Here is a 22085-nt window from a genome sequence, read left to right on the forward strand (position 1 = left end):
CTAACTCATCATACTGCTTCAATTTCACAAGTAGTACTATATCATTTAATTTCCTTCTTTACATTCAGACAAATATTGCATTAATGCTTCAATCTTTATTCAAGTGTATTATATCATCTCATAATGTTATCATTGTTCATATATATATTGCGCGTGCATACTTTCGTGAAGATAAAGGAAAGAAAAAGTTGACTTTTTGTATTGCATGAGCACAGCACATAATAATAATGTCCAAGTTCTTATCACCTTCTTCAACCTTCAGTGTGCGTGTGTGTATATATATAGCTATGCTCATTACATTTCTCATCTCAGAAATCTTTGCTCAAGTCTCAACATCTTTATAGAGGTATGAATCCTTACCCTCTCTATTTTCTCCTCTCCTCCTTCTGTAGTCTCTCCACGGCTCAAGTAGTTAAACTATAATCGTAGTCTAGACCTAGTTATTTTGTATTAGATTTTAATATTTCGATTGAAATATTACTTTGAATGGTTAAAATTTGATTTCAATTGCTTCATAAGAAATGTGAAAGGCATAAAGAGGGAGAAAAAATGTAATGAGCATAAGCCCAAAGGAAAGCCTATTCCAAAATACTAGTATATTAAGTGGAAGAGTCTAGGCATAAAAAGGGAGAAAAAATGTAATGAGCACAGGTTCAAAGAGAAAATATATTCCAAAATATTAGCATATTAAATAGAAAAGTCTCTCATACTTATAAAACCTCACACCACTTGTGAGGCTCTCCGATATAAAACTCGTAATAAAAACTAATGATAGTTGGATTGAGTGGGAAGGACTCTGATATATTATTTGAATATAATAGAATAGCTTCAAGTGCTGTGAATGGAAAAAAAAAAAAGCATATTAGAAGAGCTATGTTTATTTAAACTTGACAATATTTAAATCTGATTTAATAATACTAGATACCAAACAGCCATGTGAGAGAGAGAGAGAGAGAGAGAGAGAGAGGTCTGCATGTTTCTGAATTTTCTAATACTCTCATTTCTTTTCGTATACTGTTTGAAGCTTTGTTCAACCTAGCCACTGGTCCAGACTCTAGCAGTGGAACATATCTCATATATATGGAATAAACAAGTTTTCAATTGCATAGTTAATGCTGATATAGTATTACTGTTCTTGACACAAAACTAAGCATGCGAGCAAATTAATGAAATTAATTAACTTGTATGTTAATTAATTAAGGATGTTTGTTGGTTAATAATTCCTTTTGGTTACAGGTACCATGATTTTCAAAACACTCATACTATTATTTTTGCTAACCATGATGATGGTGACAAGCACATCATCATCAAGAGCTGTCATGGACGGCAAACAGACCTACATAATCTACATGGACAAGACCAAAATCAGATCCTCTATTCATTCTCAGGACATCACAAAACCATGGTACAAATCAGTCCTTGATTCCATTTCCCAAGAAGCTTCATCATCATTATCAGAACAAGATCGACAATCCTCATCAAATAATCCTGACCTTCTTTACGTATATGAAACCACCATGTTTGGTTTCTCTGCTCATCTATCACAAACCCACCTCAAATCCTTAAACCAGATCGAAGGTTTTCTCAGAGCCATACCAGATGAACTAGTGCACCTCCACACAACATACACACCTCATTTTCTAGGGCTTTCTAGTGGAACAGGGCTTTGGAGTAAATCAAACTTAGGCTCTGATGTGATCATTGGAGTGCTTGATTCTGGGATTTGGCCTGAACATGTGAGTTTCAGAGAGTCAGCAGGGATGCTTCCAGTACCTTCTAGATGGAAAGGAGTGTGTGAGAATGGGACACAGTTTTCTTCGGGAAACTGTAACAAGAAGCTAATAGGAGCAAGAGCGTTCTTCAAAGGGTATGAGAAATTTGCTGGGAAGATCAATGAGAGTACAGATTATCGGTCTGCAAGAGATTCTGAAGGCCATGGAACTCACACTGCATCTACTGCTGCTGGTGGCTTGGTGGAAAATGCTAGTCTTTTTGGCCTTGCTGGAGGTACAGCCGCTGGAATGAGGTAATTTGTTAATATAGAGTGGAGGCAGTATTTACATATACAGAACTAGTTTGATTATGTTTTATGTCTTTTAGTAGAATAATTTTTTAGAATAAGCTTTGAAAATAAAAAAATATAAAAATATTTTTGAATCATTATTTTAAAAAACATATTTAAATTGATGAGATAAAGGGTAAAAAAGTAATTTAATTTTATTTAGAGGTAGTGTGTGTAGTCTTTTTATTTATTTTAATATCTGTAATCTTTAAATTTTGACAGAAAGTACATTTTTAGTCATCTAATTTACATAAAGTTTTAGTTTTATTTCTTAATTTTATAAAGCATATTTTTAGTTTTCAAACCTTAACAATGTTTTTTTTAATGATAATCATTTTTTGTGTTAATTTTCTATTTTAAAAATATTTTATCAACATTTAAAAGTTCAATTTCAGGATTTTTTTTATTAATGAAACTAACTGTGTTAAAATTATTATAATTAAGGATGAAAACTATTATAATTAAGGATGAAAAAGCATTTTATAAAATTAAAGCATCAAAATAAAACTTCCTAAAAAAAACTAAAAAGACACTTTTATTCCTTAAATTTTTAATCCAATAAAAAATATGATTGCCTACACTTTACACTGCAGGAAAATTCATAACACTGTGTTGACTGTTGTATAATAAGACAAAAGTACTAAATAGTGTGTGGTAGACTCCACTTGTTAAGTGGGGTGAGTCCCACCTTGCACTTAATGTTTGCTGGCAGCACTGTGCCACAGAGAAATAGAATTCACAATAATTGTTATTCTCTATTCTAAATTGTCATTTGTGATTGCACTATATTATAGAATACATGCCGGACATAATGCAGCAAAAGGCATTATTGGATCAAACTGGACACGTAAAAAAAAAAAAAAAGTTACTATTAGATATAAATATGTGGTAGGTCCTTTTAGAGTAGTTTAAACTATTTTGGTATAAGTGATAAATCATAATTTATAATTAATGTAAAATTTAAATTCTGACATTATTAAAGTGAAAACTCAAATATTTAGAATTGCTAGGCTTGATTAGTGAAACATCAAATAGTTCTTTTTTATCAAAAAAATAAAATAAAATTGAGGAAGTTACCAGTTGGCTCACTCATCTTGATCCTGTCCATGAATTTAGTCAGTTACGACTTAGAAATTAGATGTACCTAAAAAGGCAAGCTTTGGCTGAGTCAAGCGTGCTCCTAGGACTCAAGTGTGTCTGCGCGTGCAACTCATGGAAATCTGGGATGAATAGGTCTGGCTTTTTTAAGTTTTATTAAGATTATGTAATCATTTCCCAAAAAAAAATGTCTAAATGTAATTAATAATTTCAGTTTAAGAATTAAGAAAATTAAAATTTTCAAATAAATCTGTCAAATATTTCCCAAAAAAAAAAAGGAAAAAACTAGTTAAGGGAACCAGATTGCCAATCCGACCTTAGCCAACTGTGTAACTTCATTTTTCCCGCTCTAATCTAACTCAGCTTGATATAACCGTACCGGGCTCAGTGAACTACCAAACCATGTGCACACCCCTCCACTGAACGCCAAACCAACTAGGCAAACTCGTAGCCCATAGAGTTTACTGAATGGCACAGGCAGACTTCAGAAGATTATTGACAGGCGTCTGAAGAGCACAAATTCACCAGCTGCATGGAGAATTTCCACTTGTACTCAAAGCCAAAAAAAAAAAAAATTCATGATCAACTATCTCCTGAAACTTTAAATATGCGGAATATGCAATCTTCAATATATAACCCAAAGAAAAGTTGACTTTTGCATTTATAGTATTATTCAAATGCTTAGTCACATAGTGGGGTAATTGTGAAATTGTCAGGTATTCTTCAAGAATAGCAGCTTACAAAGTATGCTGGTCCTTGGGATGCACAAGCTCAGATATAATAGCAGCAGCAGATGTAGCAGTTGCTGATGGGGTTGATGTACTGTCACTCTCATTAGGTGGTGCAGCCAGGCCTTATTACAGTGATAGCATAGCCATAGCCTCATTTGGAGCAATCCAAAAAGGGGTTTTTGTTTCTTGTTCTGCAGGCAACTCAGGTCCTTCCAAATCAAGTGTAGGAAATGTAGCTCCATGGATCTTGACTGTGGGTGCTAGCTACACTGACAGAAGCTTTCAAACAAAGGTGAAGCTCGGGAATGGCCAAGTTTTCAAAGGGTCTTCTCTGTATAAAGGCAAACCCACAAAGCAGATGCTCCTTGTTTATGGAAAATCAGCAGCAAACAATGGCAGTGAAAGATTAGCACAGTATTGTGCTATGGGCTCACTTAATCCAGAGCTTGTGAATGGGAAAATGGTCGCTTGTGACAGAGGAATCAATGGCAGAACTCGGAAAGGAGAGGTAGTGAAAATGGCAGGTGGGTTAGGAATGATTCTGCTTAACTCTGCATCTCAAGGAGAAGAGCTTTTTGCTGATGCACATATTATACCAGCAACGTCCTTAGGAGCTTCTGCTTCTCAGACCATCAGAAGTTATGTTTTATCTGATAAAAAACCAACAGCTTCAATTTCATTTATAGGGACTGTATATGGAGATTCTGATGCACCAACAATGGCTGCTTTTTCTTCTCGAGGACCCAGTTTGGTAGGACCAGATGTGATAAAGCCAGATTTGACTGCACCAGGTGTGAACATTTTGGCCGCTTGGCCACCCAAAACTAGTCCAAGTTTGCTCAAGAGTGACAAAAGAAGTGTACTATTTAACATAATCTCTGGCACATCAATGTCTTGTCCTCATGCAAGTGGCATAGCAGCTTTGGTTAAGTCTGTGCACAGAGATTGGTCTCCTGCTGCAATAAAATCAGCCCTTATGACCACAGCTTACACTTTGAACCACAAAGGACTTCCAATTGGAGACATTGGCTCGAACAGATCATCAGAAATGGCTAACCCTTTTGCTTTAGGCTCAGGCCATGTTGACCCAGAAAAGGCATCTAATCCTGGGTTGGTCTATGACATTACTACACAAGATTACTTGAACTATTTGTGTAGCCTGAACTATACTTCCTCCCAGATTGCTTTATTATTAGGCAGTAAACGTGCCTGCTCCATTGATGGAAGTCTTCAACCTGGTGACTTGAACTACCCTTCATTTGCAGTTTTATTGCGCAGTAGAAATACCAAGAATGCTAGAGTGACCTACAAGAGGTTGGTCACTAATGTAGGGTACCCCAAAAGTAACTATGTAGTGAAAGTGGAAGAACCAATGGGAATATCAGTGACTGTTGAACCAAAGAATTTGAACTTTGCAAAAGTGGGTGAGAAGTTGAGTTATAATGTGACCTTTGTGGCAGATGGAAGAGCAAGAGTTTCTGGTAGTTCATCTTTTGGGTCATTGGTTTGGATTTCTGGGAATTATATTGTAAGAAGTCCTATAGCAGTAACATGGGAATAGTCATGAGAGTTTCTTCTATCTTGGGGTATGTCATAAGAGGCAGAGAACTTCAAGATGGAGAATTCATTGCTGTTGTGAAGATATCTCCCAAATTCCAGGTAGTGGGATGAGAGTAATTTATTATTGCTCTTTGCTATTGGATGCAAGCCGCTTCAAATATTGTTGTTGTTGTCATTTTACAAGTTTTTCTTTAAAAAAACCGCATGTAATTTAAATGCCAATGACTAAAATGTTCCCCTTTGCTTTGCATAGAGTCTAAGGTGAGCTGCATTATTCATAGCATATGAATACTAGCTTCATACAAATTTAATATTATATATATGGATGGATGGATGGATGTATGTATGTATAGATGGCAGTCTAAGTGTAAAAATATTAATTATAATAATATAATCTAATATTAATAAAAAAATATCTTTCTATATGAGGTGGTTTCAAGATTTTTTTTTGTGAAAATTAAAGAAATTAATAGGCTGAGAGCCACGCTAATTGATTCAAACATCAATGTTATAAAGAAATAGAGAAAAAGAAAAGTGTGGAAATATTCAAGAAAATTAAAGAAATTAATAGCTGAGATCCACGCTAATTGATTCAAGCATTGATGTTATAAAGAAATAGAGAAAAAGGAAAGTGTGGAAATATTCAAGGAAAGGTTACTCACTTACTTGTTGTTACTGTCAGAAGATTAATGAAATTTCCTCCTTTTTTCAAGGAAAGGTTACTCACTTACTCTTAATTTTTGTTTAATGCTTGAAATGATTAAACATAAAGTTTAGATCATGGTTCCAGAGAAAAACGTGCAAAAGAGAGTGACATATTTAAGCTATCCTTGAAGGAATTTTGAAACCTGAAATAATATACATGAAAAGAATATAATGACAAAAGGATCACATTATATCATATAAAAGCCATCCGAAAGCATTCAAATATGACAATAATTGAAACATCACACTCAGTATCATATAGAGCCCAAAAAATTATCAGATCATGGGGTAACACAAGGCCCCAGCAATAAAATGAACATGAAACTTGACAATAAATTCAACAATAGGTATTGTACCATACCATACCTCTTGTACAACAAAGTTTTAAAAACCGAACCAGTAATTAAACTAATAGAGATAATGGTTCACAATTTGCTGTTCTAACTTGGGAGATGGTTGAGAAGTGGAATCAGATTTTGCAATTAATTTCATTCTTGTCAGTTGTTTCATTTGTTATAATGGATTATCTCCAATTAATGTTTGTAGTGAAAAGCTGCCAAAAATGTTCCGAGGCAGCATATATACAAACCCGAATGGGGACAAGCTGTTGATAATTAAGAACTGACTAAATCTTTCTAAATTAATTGATTTAAGAACTTAGACTATAAGTGAATGATAGAAATGGTTCATTTGCCTTAACCATGCGTCTACTTCTAATTAATATGAAGATATTTTGAGGCTCCGGGTTAAAAAGTGGACGAAATATATGTTCACATTTTACTGTTCCAAATTTTGATGTGACCATGAGAATGATAGAAACAGAGAAGAAAGCTAGTCAAAGACTTCAGTGGCACATAAATAATATTCATTATTTTGGTTTTTTTTCTCATTATATAATTTAATAAGCTTCTCAAGAACTTTTCTTAAATCAACAATGGTGCCTAAAACCCATGGATTCTTTTTAGCAAGGGCATCCTCCCCATTAATGTTGACCATTAAAAAAAAATAAAGCAAACAGCAGGTGTAAAAATGCTCAAAAACTTTTTTCCAGATGCAAAAATACCAACAAAAAAAAACATATTTTCTAGATGCAAAAGTACCTTGTATCCCAAAAGTTATTCCAGTGATCCAGGGAAGGTTGCTCTGGTTTAAAAAAGTTAACAGGCACTCTTGCACATTTTTTGACTTAAAAATATTGGATACTCCTGATGAAAAAAGTTCTGAAATATTTTTGTCCTTTTAACCCTTTAATGAATTTGATGAACATTTACTTATTCCTTGTTGCCATGAGAACAAGATGAATGTAAATTAACAAAACAGAGAGTTTTTATGGTTTTTGGGAAGTAATTTACACCATAGAAGAGTTGCCGGTTTTTAAGTGTGTCACGCTTGTTGAAGATACAGATACAGATACAGTGTACAGTTTTGCAACTTAGAACTCATTTTGGTTACATTTTTGCTTTGCCGGGAGTAAAAATGCGAGAACTTACCAGACACAGGAGAATTTAGCTTACATCACATGTCTTGTTTTTGTTGATGTGAATATTGTACTGTGTTCTGATCCAGAGTACTGGTTAAATTTCCTATACTATAACAGCGGCTCTTGAAACATTATAAAATGTCGGCCAAAAAAGTTATGATTTGTTTTATCTTAATTAGCTTTTTTTTTTTTTGTGACATTGTAATTGATTGTAATTTATTTTATCAGATGATCAACTGTCACTAGCGAATATGCAGTTAAGCTTCATAATATCCATTATTTTTTATAAGGAACAGGACAGTATTCTGGGTCCCTATTCGACCCAAAATAACACTTCATATGACAAATTGAACCTCATTGTTCAGTTTATTTCTTTTTCATAATATCTATTAAGATTTGCAATTGTTTTTATTTCATTTTGTTATCTGTCATGTCTAGTGTCAAGAAATCAAAACAAATCGTTTTGAAAGTGAAGAAATCTAACTTCCTAGACGCTGATAATTTTAGTCCTCCAACATAAAAGCATCATTTCCTCGCATACCACCAAAAATATATATATATATATATATATCATTTCCTCACAAATTTGTCTTCCGAAAAATGGCATTTATTTTGGGGATATTTGAACTGTTAATAAATTTAAAGACGGCTAAGATATAAGGATGATACAAGTCTACTAAAAAAAATGAACATTATAATTTGTAATGTACATGGCTAAAACGGCAAAAATTGTTAAATATAATTCAAATTTCGTATACAGTTTATCTGTTGTTACTTGTTAGCCCTCTAATGAATTCATTATCCATCCTACGTAATTTATCAGCCAAGATGTAGATCAAAAGGAAAACCGACAAGAGATGCATAGCCAAATTTAAGATTTAATTACCTATAGCTGAAGTGAGAAAAAATACAAACTCCGCCTAAAAAAAGGTCAAAACAAGGCCTGGTTGTTTCAATGAATATGCTTAAGAGATCTACTCTTCATTTTCTGAAGAATGCACTTTCTTCTTAAGACGCCATTGATAGATGCATCCCATTCAAGGTGAATTTTCATGGGGCATTATTTACAAGCTTTGCACGTCTAGTTTTCTGATCAACTTCAACCCTAAGTCCAAGTGCTGAAATTTGCGGCAAGTCAACAGATCCCTGAACCTCCAGCTCTGCAACTACCCTTTGGTTCTCCTCATTCCCCTCCAACATATTCCTCACTGACCATATTCCCCACTCCCTAAGGAATGGATTGTCATCATCAGTAACACACTGTTGCAATAGCAGCATTATTCCATTTTTCTTCCTTACCTCATCTTGCGCATGCTTTCTTCTGTACACACAATTCCCCACAAGAGCAACAATGTCTCTCCTAAATCCCTTGTACAGGCAGGGTTTCCACAGCCTAGATGGTTCAGCTTCGTCTCGGTTGTCAGATTGTGTTACTACTTTCCTGATTATTGCTGGAGGCTCAACATCATGAAGCAAGGACAAAAGCAAATCAATGAGGCCATGTGATAATAATTCATTAACAGAATCCTCTGCATCCCCTTTGCTACCTGCTGCCACATCATCTTGGGCACAAATATCTCTCAATATGCTCATAGAGTATCCAAGAACGTCAATGGAAGCACAGTCAGTAGGTATACCAGACTTGGCTTTAGGGGTGTGCTCAAGAACCCCAATAGACTGCTTGAATATTTCATAAACAAACATTGTAACATCCTTTATAACAGTGATATCAGAAATCTTTTCATTCAAGACCTCTGCTAGAATTCCTAAAAGAAATGCTTGTTCAGATGTTAACTGATCATCTCTAGATTTACTAACTTCACCCTCAGAAGCAGCCCCAGACCATAATTTAGCGAACAATAGAGGCAACTGAGATTCTTCCCAGCATACTCTTGAAAGGAGTAACTTTAACCAGTCTTCTCCAAAACCAACTGCTTCGTATGGAAACCAATGAATAAAGAAAATAACAAAAGAAAAGGAATATAATCAAATATTCCAAAGAAACCCTCAAAAACCCAATGACAACAGAGAAAATTGGCACATTATACAAACAAATAGTTCTTATAACTTACCACAAGAAGCAGTTCTCACAATTTCTACCATTATAGGCCACCCACGATCACTGTAAAGCTTTCTAACTAATTCAGGATTCCCATCACAACATGTATAGATTATCATACACAAGGGATCGCAAGTCCCCTTGCTCCGGAGTCTTGCAAGAGATACAAAACCATTAGGATAGAGTTCTTCCCAAACAGCATGCTGATGTTCTTTCCCAGCCAATGAAACATTTGCCAAAACCTGCAAACCCACACGAACCAATCCCTGATCTGGGCCTAATAAACCTGCCACTGACGTTAAAACATTTGAGACAATACCAGCCCCCTTGAGCTCAACAAATGAGTTTTGATTTGCAATTTCTCCAGCACATAGATTTCTAAGGAACTTCAAAGACAGTGAAAGAAAATGATGCCGTGAGGTACAATGCACAGAGTGAATTATCTCCAGCACTGCTGGGAGAAGTCCTTTGGAAGCAAGCTCTGAACGCCCAGAAGCAGATTTGGAAATTTCTATGAGAATTTCTAAGGACTTTTCTAAGTCAGTCGAGTTTGAAGCCCCAAACAATAACTGAAGCGTATGCTCTGATATGGGGTACTCCAAGGTATCAGTATGACCCATTACGTATGAGAATGAAAATAAAGATTGAATAATGTGAAACACCCACAACTGTCGTTTGAAACTCAGTTTTTTATCCTGCAGAAATTTATCCAAAAATGAAAAACAAATGAAATTAATACACACACACGAAACACATCTCACTCTATCAATAGATGGAGAAGGCTAGAAACTACATGAAAGAAAACATTACAATAAACCACTTGAATATAATGTTGATTCAACTGTTATTGCTTACTCTCTCTTAAAACATGGTGTACGAGCTAGAGAGAAGAAAAACAAGAAAGGGTAAGGAAATTCAAAGCATCCACACCAATACTAATCAAAGACAAAAGGAAAAATTTGAGAAAGAGCACAGAAGTTTAAAAAAAAAAAAATAGAATCTAACTGGGAAGAAAACAGACTTCGCTGATCTGCTGCACAGCACCGACTGAACCTAACAGCAAAGAGAGGAAGAGGGAGCTGATTGAATGGCTCAATTGACCGCAAAAGGAATAGTGATGGCAGGGACGACAAAGAGATGGCTCTGCCTGAACACCTAGGAGGAAGTGGAATTTAAAGAGAAAATAAACGGATGGTTCAGATTCATCATGGAAATGAACAATCTAGATTCACTAAAATTAAACTAATTGCTGCTACTTCTTTGTGGATGATGCTTTACTTTTCGTGAATACTAATTTGGATAATTATAGAGGATTAGCTGAGATTTTGAAAGTGTACTGTGAAGCTTCTAGTCAGTTACCTAATCTTGACATGTCTGGTGTTTTTCTTTTTTCTTTTTTCTTTTTTCTGCTAATGTACCTAATAGTGTTATGAATCAGGTCTGTGATGTTCTTGGCATTAGTGAATCTGCTGATTTTGGAAAGCACTTGGGTATACCAAGTGTGTGGGGCAAATCTAAGCAACAAGCATTGGCTTACGTGAGCCTTATGTGAGGGAAAAAGTGAAAAAGGAGGTTAAAGGGTGGAGTAAGATTCTATTTCCCTTTGCTAGAAGAGAACTTATGATAAAATCTGTGGTGAACGCTATTCCTCTCCTTCCTATGTCTTGTTCTAAATTTCCTAAAGTGACTAGCAAACAACTGATAGCATTAAGTATTAGCAGGATGGGAGCGGTAGTGGAGGCAAATATATTACAACACACTCATAAATAAATTGGGAAGAGTTGCTAAACAAAAGGGAAATTTCCAGCTTATGGAGGTTTAAACCATATCAGTCTATTAGCCTATTTGCAGTTGCCCCTGTCACGCCCCAATTTTAGACACTAGTAAATAGATTGATTTCAGGCTGAAAGATTAACCTATCCGAAAATTATAATAAACTAACAAACTTAGAATAAAACTATCCAATCATAACTGAAAGAAAATAGAATGTCTTCTTGAAACAAATAAATAAAGGACTAATTAAAATGAACTGCTAAATGTCAATAGTAAAGCACGTGATCTTCAATGTATGATGTTTCCAACGTAAGCTAAATCAAATCAATAAACTCGTAAACACATTCTAACGAATATCTCAATCATGAGTTCCGGTCAAAATTAAAAAGGCATCAGAGCCATTTAGTATTTGCAAAAGAATATCCATAGCACCAACCACAAATGTCACAAAACTGTAAGAGATGGTAGATGCATGAGAATCAACATATTTACATATGTAAAGCAGCAGAAAACAAATGGGAATAAAGGAAACAACCAAAGCAATTATCCAAATCACAATATACACAGATGACAGACCCAATGGAATGAAGATAAACGTTGAAGCTTGAACTCACCAAGGATCAAAAGAGGAATGGAAGGAAGAATTCAAGCTCCTCTCGCTCACCCAAACAGCACCGACAGAACAGGGGAAGAAAGTAGAAGTTGACGGCATGCATAGAAGAGAGGAAAAACTCACGAATCAGGCCTCCAGCGGCGGCAGCTCAGCTCTTCGCACATCCACCGGCGGCAAGCGGACAGAACACACACACACACACACACAGATGATGAGAGAAGGAAGAACAATGGAATGGAGAATTTCGAGGTCTCTCCCTCTCTCAGCCACAGGCAACGGTTTCGAAGAAGAGAAAGGGGGAGGGAGGATCAATCTGGCGGCAAGGGAGGAGGAAGGAGAGAAGACGACGTCGAGCTCCCTCGCCCAGGTTTCGTTCCGATAGCGCCGAGAACGAAAAATGGAAAGGGCAAAGGCAAATAAAAATATGATAATCTGATATGCTGTAAGCTGTTTCTCTTGTTAAAGGGTATTTTGGTGATTTGTTGGTTTCAGAAAAATAAAATTTGTTTCTTTCAAACCCCAAACTCCATGAAATTTATTTGCAAAACTTTCACTAAACTACTCATTCCTTCTATTAAACTAACTCCAAAGCATATAAAAATATGAAAAATAATAATAAAATTCCTTTGCATTATATAAATAATATTTAATTATTTAAAATGTTATAATTTCTTTAAAGTCTTTAAAACTTTTTGTTATTAAAAAATTAATGTGAATGATCAAATTACCTTTAATTCATAATTTCAAATGCAAACTTAGAATTGCTGTTGCATTTTTATAATTTTAAGAAAAAAAATTATAAATCTTAGAACAAAATTGATAAATGATAATTGATATTTGTAACACTTGAAAATATCAGAATTTTAAATTCGAACTTATGAATTATTGTTAAATTCTTACTATTTTAAGAAGAAAACATGTAAATCTTGAAATAAAACTTATAAATAGTAATTGATATTTGAATTAATGATAATTTAATCATTTATATTAATTCCTTAATAACAAAAAGTCCTTAGAAACTTCTTCAGTATTATAATATTTCGAGAGATAAAATTGTCATTTAAATAATTCGAAAGAATTTTATTATCATTTTTTATACTTAAAATATTTTACCATAAATTTCATTTTTTTAATTTCATTTTATTTTTTTCCCTAAAATTCTTGAAATGGTGCATGCCAATCTCACAAAATTACAAGAACAAGAAGCGCATCTCAAAACTACCAGATTTGCATTCCTTATTAAAAAAAAAAATAGAGGACAAAAATCAGTCATAATAGAGAAATTAGATTCATATGGCTAGCACAAATCAGACTTTTATCAAAGTAACATGCCCTTATTTGAGAAAATAAAGAAGATAACTTACTTAGATGGAAAGGAAATCCCTCCAAAATCAAAAATGGGTCTATCAAGAAAAAAAGACTCATGAGGATGACCAGAGGACCGAAGGAGAACTCACCGGAAAATGCTTAACCTGACGATGCATGGCGACAACACTAAGAAGAATCGAGACAGAATGCACTGCCAGAGCACCAGGAAGCACGAGGTGGGAGAGAGGGAGTCTGGAGAGTGAGTTCAATCACATTTTTTTATAAAAAAATGACAATTAGAAACCTCACGAAAATTATATATTCTGATTATTAAAATTTCAATAAAATATTATGGTCTTTGTTTGTAATAAAGTATATTTTGTTGATTGACTTAAGATGCATAACTAATCTTTATAAATTTTCAATTAATACTACAAAAATTTTTAAATATCTTTTGTTGAACTTTTAAGAGATTAATTTATAGAGTTTTCTAAATTCTCAACTAGCGTTATAAATAATTTTAAGTTTATTTTATTGATTTTCTAAGTAGTTTATTTGTATATTGATAACAAAAACTCAAGATTCATAATTGACTATCATAAATTATCAACTAATGTTATGAATTATTTTAAGTATATTTTGTAAATTTCTCAAGCCATTTATCTTTATATTAACAGTAAAAAACCAAAACTAATTGACTTATAATTTACAATTAACTTTTATAAATTTTTAATTAACGTTATAAATAACTCCAAGTTTATTTTATTGATTTTTTCAATAGTTTATTATATTTTAACAGTATAAAATTGATATTCACAATTGACTCTGATAAATTTTTAATTAAAGTTATAAATAATTTCAAGTGTATTTTTTTAATTTCTAACTAATTATTCACATTTTTTAATTGCAACTAAGGACCATGGTCTATTAATGAAATTTTAATAATTCAGGATTTTTAACTATAATTAATGTTCTTATAAAATCCCTAATTATGGTTTTCCTTTTTTTTTCATGGATAGGCAAGGATGGAATATAGTAAAATGTATATGGGTAAATTAGTTGAAAAATTTGGCTTTCCTCCAATGCCCACAAACCAAACTAACCCTTGGCGAATGCCATATAATTGACTTATCTTTGTTTATTGAAAGATTTCAAGATAGTTTGGAGATTTTATTAAATATATTATTATATAAAAATAGAAATTACTTTTTAGTTATTATCATAAAAATTATTATTTATTTGCTTTTAAATTTTTAAGATATCCAAATGTATCTTTGTATTATAATATGAATATTTACTTTTGTTGATCATATCTGGTTATTTTCATATTCTGATTATTTTTGTGAAAAAATAATTCTGATTATTTTTATAAATTTAAATAAATATTATAAATTTAAAAAAATTATGTGTGAAAACAAGTGATTTTTTCATTATCGAAAAAGCTAAAAAAAAATGGATGATTGATAAATGTGTGATTGGTAAATGTATTTTTTGCATGAAAAATAATTGTTAATATTTCATTATTTTTATCATTATCATTTAATAATATAAGTAAGAATGGATCTTGAAAAAATTATAATAAAATCTCTTTAAATTATATAAATGATATTTTAATTCCTTGAAATGTCATAATTTTCCTAAAATTCTTAGGAACTTTTTTGTCATTAAGAAATTAATATAATAACCAAATTATCCTTAATTTAAACCTGTAAATTGCTATTGAATTCTTTCGATTTAAAAAAAAATTTATAAATCTTAGAACAAAATTTATAAATGACAATTGATATTTACAACACTTAGAGAATATCAAGATTTCAAATGTAAACTTACGAATTGCTATTGAATTCTTGCAATTTTAAGAAAAAGTTTTGAATCTAAAAACAAAACTTATTAATGACAATTGATATTTGTATTAAGGGCAATTTGATTATTTACATTAATTTTTTAATAATAAAAAAGTCCTTAAAAACTTTAGGAGAATTATGATATTTTGAGGGACCAAAATATTATTTATATAATTTAAAGGGATTTTAATATCATTTTTCCATGAATTTTAGAAGTTGAACTAGTGTCGACTGTGCCAGCTTAATCAACACCTTAAATACTCATTAGCCACACAAACCAGATTATAAATGTGTATTTGGATTGGACACTAACTGAGGCTTGGGAGCTCCAATGTCAGTTTAGGTCTGGAAATTAAAAAGTTCATTAGGAGGTTTTAAGTTTTGTCTGCGTGATAGATTTTTGGAAAGAGCTTTTTTTTCTTTGGTACAAACAAACTTCATTACTCAAAAGTCAATAAGTAATCCCCCTCCCTTCATTTGTAGTAGATTTTGACCATTCATCTTTGCAAAGGGCTTGATCATGAGTAAAAGTGCTTTTTTTTTTTTTGGTGGCGTGAAGTCAGGACGATACAAAAGTCCTTTAGTTTTGTATGACTGGATGTAACCTTTACAAACTTGGCCTAGTTTCATCTTGTAAAAAAAAAAAAAAAACTAATTTAAAGACCTAAAAAGACTAATAAAATTAGATTTCATTTTCAAATTCAATTAGATAGGGGATCGAGATTTTAAACCACTTAATCTGGTTTAGTCTTACAAAATTATTTTGATATAATCATAGTTATTTTTAATATAATTATAATGTGATGTGCAAAGAGCCCACATACTTCATATCAATGAGAATGCATAAGCCTTAGATTCAAGTGTTAATATGAGAAATCTATTAACTATTGAAGATTGATCTGTGTGAGCTTCTAAATGCATGTTGTTTATAAAATCCATTGTTCTCGATACTGTCTAAACTTATGGTCTGGAATTCTAAATATTGTGTACTTGTCATCTGGATGTATACTTCTTGTGAAAATAACCATATATTATTTTCCCAACTTGTTTTCTTAGATGTTGCTTTATTGTTCTATTCTGTTAAGAATTAATTATTTGTTTTATTTTTGGTGTATTAATATATTCTCAATCTCATTGATAATTTTGTGTGTTTTATCCTTATGAAGTCATAGATGTTGAAGTTTGTTAAATGTTGTAATTGAAATATTTTTCATTTTTGTTGAAGATTGTTATAAATTTATTATGATTAACTTTCAATTTTTTGCAATGAATTTTACATGGTTATAAATATTTTTATTATCTTAATTGAGTTTTTATGTCAAAATAAATTGTTACTTCTTATAAAAGAAAGAGGAGTTAAAAAAGAAGCAAAATGAGGTACCAAATTACGGAAATTAGTCTTCCAATCTGGCCTTATTCAACTTTGGGTTAACTCTAGACCAATGCAAATTATGAATTGCCTAACCCAATCACTTCTATAAAAGAGACTAAATTTTAAGTTAGGTTAAAGTCTTATTCAGTTTTTTATGCAGTTGTACCAATACATGAATCCATATGAAATGACAAAATATGCAATACTGGCACATTATTTTTCCTTTTGTTTTCTTTCTTTCCTAAATATTTAATTTTAATTTTGACTGCATTATTATTGTTGTAATTATCACTTTATACTTTTTAAGAAATTAATATTTTTATTTATCAATGTATTTTATATTTTTAATCTATTTTTTAAAAAAATTGTAATTTTAAGTTTAATGTTTTTTCCTAAAAATATCTAGTTTGTTGTAAAATATATTCAAGAAAATTAATATCTATTTTGTAAATTATATATCTCAATTTTTTTAATCAAATTATCTAAATAAATTTTAATTTATCTAACTAATTTCTAAATGAAAGATATTCAAATATAAATCATGTTACTTTAACATATTTTTATCCTAACCTCAATTAATTCTAACTTTAATTGGAGTTTTTTTTTAATTGAAACACATCTTAAATAATTAAAATTATTTTTTTGTTTTTTTTTTGGAAGAACAAAGCATATCAGTCATAGCTAGTAGGCCTGTGCAGGATGCCCATAAGCCCGAGATGCCCGGCCCGACCCGAGCAGAATATGCCCAACCCGAGCCCTAAAAAAATTGCCCAATACTGTTTGGGCATGGTCGGGCTGAGCCTGATCTTCGAGTTGGGCAGGGTTTAGGGCTGAGGTATCCAAACAATTAACCCTGCCCGGCCCGAGATATAATATTTTTTTATAAAAATAATAATATAGGATGTAATTTGTTAACTTGATGGGGACATAAATGGTAGTTCTTTTTTTTTTTAGATGCCTTGATGATCAAGTTTGTAAATCTTAGGTTAAATATTTTTATATTCCTTAGAATTTGGAATTGGACTGTGACTTGCATGAAAAATTCCTTCCATATTTGCTTTGCCATTAAGTTTTTTGATGACACCATAATATTTTTGCTAGTGATATTTAACAATCTATTACTTTTAAAATAAGAGCTTGAAGTGATTTATTGATGAAAATAATTAATTTGCTACGGTGTATTTCAGATTTGTGTGGATGGTTTTGATTTTTTGTTTTGGTGGGCAAGATTGGAGACCCTGCCCGAGGTGCCCGATCCCTGCCCGACCCTGCCCGCTCGGCCCCTCCAAAGTCGGGCATCTTTCGGGTAGGGTCGGGCTTTGGGCATATTTTTTTGCCCGAAGACATTTAGGGCAGGGCATCGAGTTAATGGGCTGCCCTACCCGACCCTGCCCATACACAACCCTAATAGCTAGTGTCATTAAGTTAAAAGCGAGGAAGATGCCGTTATGCAACCCTCTAAATGTGATTTTGTTTTTTTTTTTTTGAGCAACTCTGTATCACTCTCTCTCGCACAATTTACAAAGATAAATAATTTTTAAATAGCTTAAAAATTTTATGAAAAAATAATTTATTATATATAAATAGTTTAATGATTTTTTTCAAGCCATTCTTTCTTTCTTCATTTCTTTTTTTAGAACTAATCTTAAAAATTCATAATATCTTTTAATATTATCTTAACTCGGTTATTCACATTTTTATTTTCTGAATCCCATAATATTTCTCAAATCACATCACTCCTACCCCTTTCCTTTCATTTTGCATTTCTCATAACATGAAAGAACATATGGGCAAATGAACTTTAGGTGGGTTCTCTAAAATGTGTTTTCAAAATGGGCTTCAGGTGAGATTTGGAAACCAAACAAGTTGTGGGCTTTAAGAAATTTTTCAAAATAGGTTTTACAGGCTAAAAGTGTTTTTTTTTTTTTTTTAAACAGCCTAGATCTAACTCTCTTTGGTCTCCTCGAAACATTTTTTTATTTTTAGAATTTAAGTAATATTGGGATGAGATTTTTTGGCAATTAGAAGTTACCATGTAATTAGTGATTAAAGATAATTTACTTTAAAAGGTGTCATAGATATAATTTTTATAAAAAGAGAAAGATATAATTTTTGGTGGGATAAAGTAATCAGTTAAAATAGCGTTTCAATTTATCATAATAAAATTATTTAAGTATTAGATAATTATATGTGAGCATAATATATAAACTCAACTCAGTCTTGAACTTTAGGAGAGTTTTAGAAAAAAATTATATATAAATATTATAAAAAGGGTTTTAAAATTTATAAAACAAAAACACAAGATTATGAGATAAAAAGAAATTATACCAATATATATATAAGTGGATAATTGTTGAAATTATATACAATATTATTTTATATATATATATATATATATTCTAATATCTATATATGCATAATAATATTTCTGGCCTCGCGTGCACACACCCATTGTCAAACCCAAAGGCATACCCTCCCTAGCCTACAAAACTTGCCTTCACTTATCATCCAATTTAGAGAGGACGAGAGAGGGAGAGAGCGAGAACGGCTTGTGCGAGTAAGTGATAGAGACCGAATTTGAGAGGGTGAGTTATACGCTGGAGTTTTGTTTGAGTGTTTTTTTATTCCAAAAATTTATTTGGTTGATTTTAAAGCTTCTAAAAATTAGAATAACATTTGAGCTGATAATGCTGTGCACGTTATTGCACGTGTAGTTTTAGCCTAGAGAAGAGGTAATATTAAATTATTCTTTTATATATTAGGAAGCTGTTGATTTTTTTTATTATTATTGCATATCTATATATGAATTGTACTGAGAACATTTGTGCCCATTGAAGGCTTGTTTGGTTGCTTGGATCTAAACTAAAATATATGTTTAAACCTTTTTAATATGCTTGTGCCCACTGAGAACTTGTTTAGATTGAGACTATAAGACATAAGGCATCTCTTTTTAAAATGCAATACACTTGTGGCTGAATATATCCTCAATCTAGGCTTCAACCAGATTATAAGGTAGATAAGGAGGGCTATAAGGATAAATCAAGGCTTGTATCACTTGTTTGATTATTTTAAATGAGTAAACTCTCATTGATTCATGAAAAACTTTATTCCCATGGTTGTGAAATTGTTTGTGAAACAAAAAGTGCCTCTATATATGGATTGTGAAATGAGTTTATAATAGTTTGCTAGTGTAAGTTAGAATATCCATTTATTATTAAAATGTTAGATCTTATATGTTTTTCTGATAATTTTCAGGTGAGAATTTCGATTAGTCACAAAGGAAGGCACAAGAGAGTTGAGTGGTAGCTTAGTTTTAAAAGGTCATATTATTTTTATTAAATTATTTTTCATCTATTTGATTTTAGAATTAATTATGGAAATGGTTTATGGGATTGAAAGCCTCAATTGTTTTATTAGGTTCCCAATTTCTTAATTTAATGGGTTTTATTTAAGACAAGGTATTTTTTGTGTATGGATTTTATTTAAGACAAGGTAATATTGGTTCAACCACAGTTTGACTATTGAACTAATTGAATGACTAATCAAGTTCTCAAAATATTGCATGACATGATGGTGGTAAGACTCATAAAATAACTATCAATTATAAAATAAATCAGTAATGAAAATTTATTACTCTGTGATGAATATTTTCAATTATTAATTTAGTGACAAATTTTTATGTCACTAAATTATGTGATATTTCTTATAAAAATTAAGGGCAGACAGTTCATCACTAAATTCAAAATGATAATTGATATTGTTGATTAGCATGGCATACCTATACATCATTGAGGGTTGGCAATTTTATGGTGTTCCATGTAAATGTGAATTAGGTTTTAATTTACCTCTATTAATATGCTAATTTTGAACCCACTGATTTAAAGAAGAATAGGAGAAGCGAAAGAAGAAGAGAGAGATGGCAATCACCTAGATCTATAGGAGGAGTTGGGGTGCTGAATAAGTCAAAAGAAGAAGTATATTAGATCTAAACCTTTAGCTTTGAGATATTGATAGGAGTGAAGTTGACAAAATTTAAAATGATGGGTGGTGAGAGATGATTAAGATTTTAGAATAATTTAAGTGTTATGAATGATTTGTTTATCAAAACTTTTATTTCAAACCGTACTAGAATTAAGGCATCTTTTAAAAATTCTATTTAATAAAAAATGCAGGGTATTAAATTATTTTTATAATATTTTTTAACTATACCCTTACTTCATCTATCACTAATTTTAAAAAAAATATGCATTAAAATTTCAATTGTTATTATTATAACATTTATATAGGACATTTAGTAAATGTATAATTGAAAAAAATGCACCCCTTCCATTTAAAAATGTAAGGCATTTTTTTAAAAGTTAGATGTTTAAAAATGAAAGAAATTTTTTGTTTTTTGAGGTATAATTATTGTCTTTTTTTAAAAGTGTCCCTATTAATAATGACTTTATATTTATTATAGTGTGTTTAATAGTGGTAAATATAAAAAGATAGAGTTAATTTGAAAGTAGGTAACTACTTTATTAGTTATTGAGGATGAGATTCTGTTAAAAACGTATTACATTTTTTAACGGAGGGAATAAATTTTTTAAGAGATTACAATTTCATCTAATCTTTTTGTTTTGAATCATGCAATTATAATTAATGCATTATATTGTGGTTCAAAAGAAGCATGTTTATAGTGAATTCATTTATTTTATTATTTTATTTGTTTCTAGATTTTTACTAAAATCAGTTATATAATGTTTGTGGTGGAGATCTCATTATTATTTAAATAAGCAGTTAAAATTCAATATCAACTTTTGCACGTGTAAAAAACCTAATTCATATGGTTCTATTCTATTCATTACTTTTAGCACATAGGGAAAATTAAATTAATACACATGACAAAGTGTGACAAGGAAAATAGACATAATAGTTACAAGGAACTTGACCCAAGATTACCTATAATATTATGCTTTTGTAAGGAAAAAAATAATTATTACAAAAACTTTGTTCTCGAAGCTTGTTCTCTCTCTCTCTCTCTCTCTCTCTCTCTCTCTCTCTCTCTCACATACATTTTGTTTTTAAGCAATTTAAAACTGTACCAAGCTGAGTTGACATATGGTCACTCCTAAACATGATATCTCTTGGGCCCCCATAGCCCCCTTGTTCATGGGTCTATGATGTCCTTTTGAGGATGCGTAGGGGCCTGGTCCTGCGTACCTTGATTACAGCTATATACCATTTCATATAATCTGCCTTCCTAATTTACAAATTGACATAAAGTTTATAAATGAAATATTTAATTTTCCAACTAAAAATTAAATCAAACTATACATGTTTTCCCTTAAAATTTTTCAAAGTATGAAATGAGAAGTTCTCATTATACATATAATGAAAGTCATATTATATCTTAGATTAAAATATCATTGTAATTAATATTTATTTTTCTCTAATTTCATGATACTATCCATTTATGAGGGGAAGTTTGAGAAAAGTGT

At 31.5% G+C, this 22085-nt stretch overlaps 2 protein-coding genes across 3 annotated transcripts; one reads left to right on the plus strand and one right to left on the minus strand.

Moving 5' to 3' along the window:
• Positions 1-235: 235 nt before the first annotated feature.
• Positions 236-5773, plus strand: LOC129288631 (subtilisin-like protease SBT1.1). Its single transcript, XM_054925302.1, has 3 exons — positions 236-346; positions 1237-2026; positions 3877-5773. The coding sequence occupies exons 2-3, from the start codon at positions 1242-1244 to the stop codon at positions 5450-5452; spliced, it is 2361 nt and encodes a 786-aa protein (XP_054781277.1). The 5' UTR covers positions 236-346; positions 1237-1241; the 3' UTR covers positions 5453-5773.
• Positions 5774-8498: 2725 nt separating this feature from the next.
• On the minus strand, positions 8499-12476 carry LOC129287957 (uncharacterized). Of its 2 annotated transcripts, none has more exons than XM_054924252.1 (3): positions 12083-12476; positions 9709-10390; positions 8499-9567 (listed from the first exon to the last, which is right to left on the minus strand). In XM_054924252.1, the coding sequence occupies exons 2-3, from the start codon at positions 10313-10315 to the stop codon at positions 8687-8689; spliced, it is 1488 nt and encodes a 495-aa protein (XP_054780227.1). In that variant the 5' UTR covers positions 10316-10390; positions 12083-12476; the 3' UTR covers positions 8499-8686. The 2 variants fall into 2 exon arrangements, with proteins under 2 accessions (XP_054780227.1, XP_054780226.1); XM_054924251.1 differs by having other exon boundaries at positions 8499-9570.
• Between the last annotated feature and the right edge of the window lie 9609 nt (positions 12477-22085).

This window comes from Prosopis cineraria, unplaced genomic scaffold (genome assembly GCF_029017545.1).
Source record: "Prosopis cineraria cultivar Desert tree isolate PC_DT_omini unplaced genomic scaffold, ASM2901754v1 PC12, whole genome shotgun sequence".
Lineage (NCBI taxonomy): Eukaryota > Viridiplantae > Streptophyta > Magnoliopsida > Fabales > Fabaceae > Prosopis > Prosopis cineraria.

Bases quoted from the DNA above. Each gene is read 5' to 3' on its own strand.
- LOC129288631 (XM_054925302.1), top strand. From the start codon at position 1,242: ATGATTTTCAAAACACTCATACTATTATTTTTGCTAACCATGATGATG. The intron at 2,027-3,876 runs GTAATTTGTTAA...TGAAATTGTCAG, and splicing joins GGTACAGCCGCTGGAATGAG to GTATTCTTCAAGAATAGCAG.
- LOC129287957 (XM_054924251.1), bottom strand. From the start codon at position 10,315: ATGGGTCATACTGATACCTTGGAGTACCCCATATCAGAGCATACGCTT. The intron at 9,571-9,708 runs GTAAGTTATAAG...TTCCATACGAAG, and splicing joins TGTGAGAACTGCTTCTTGTG to CAGTTGGTTTTGGAGAAGAC.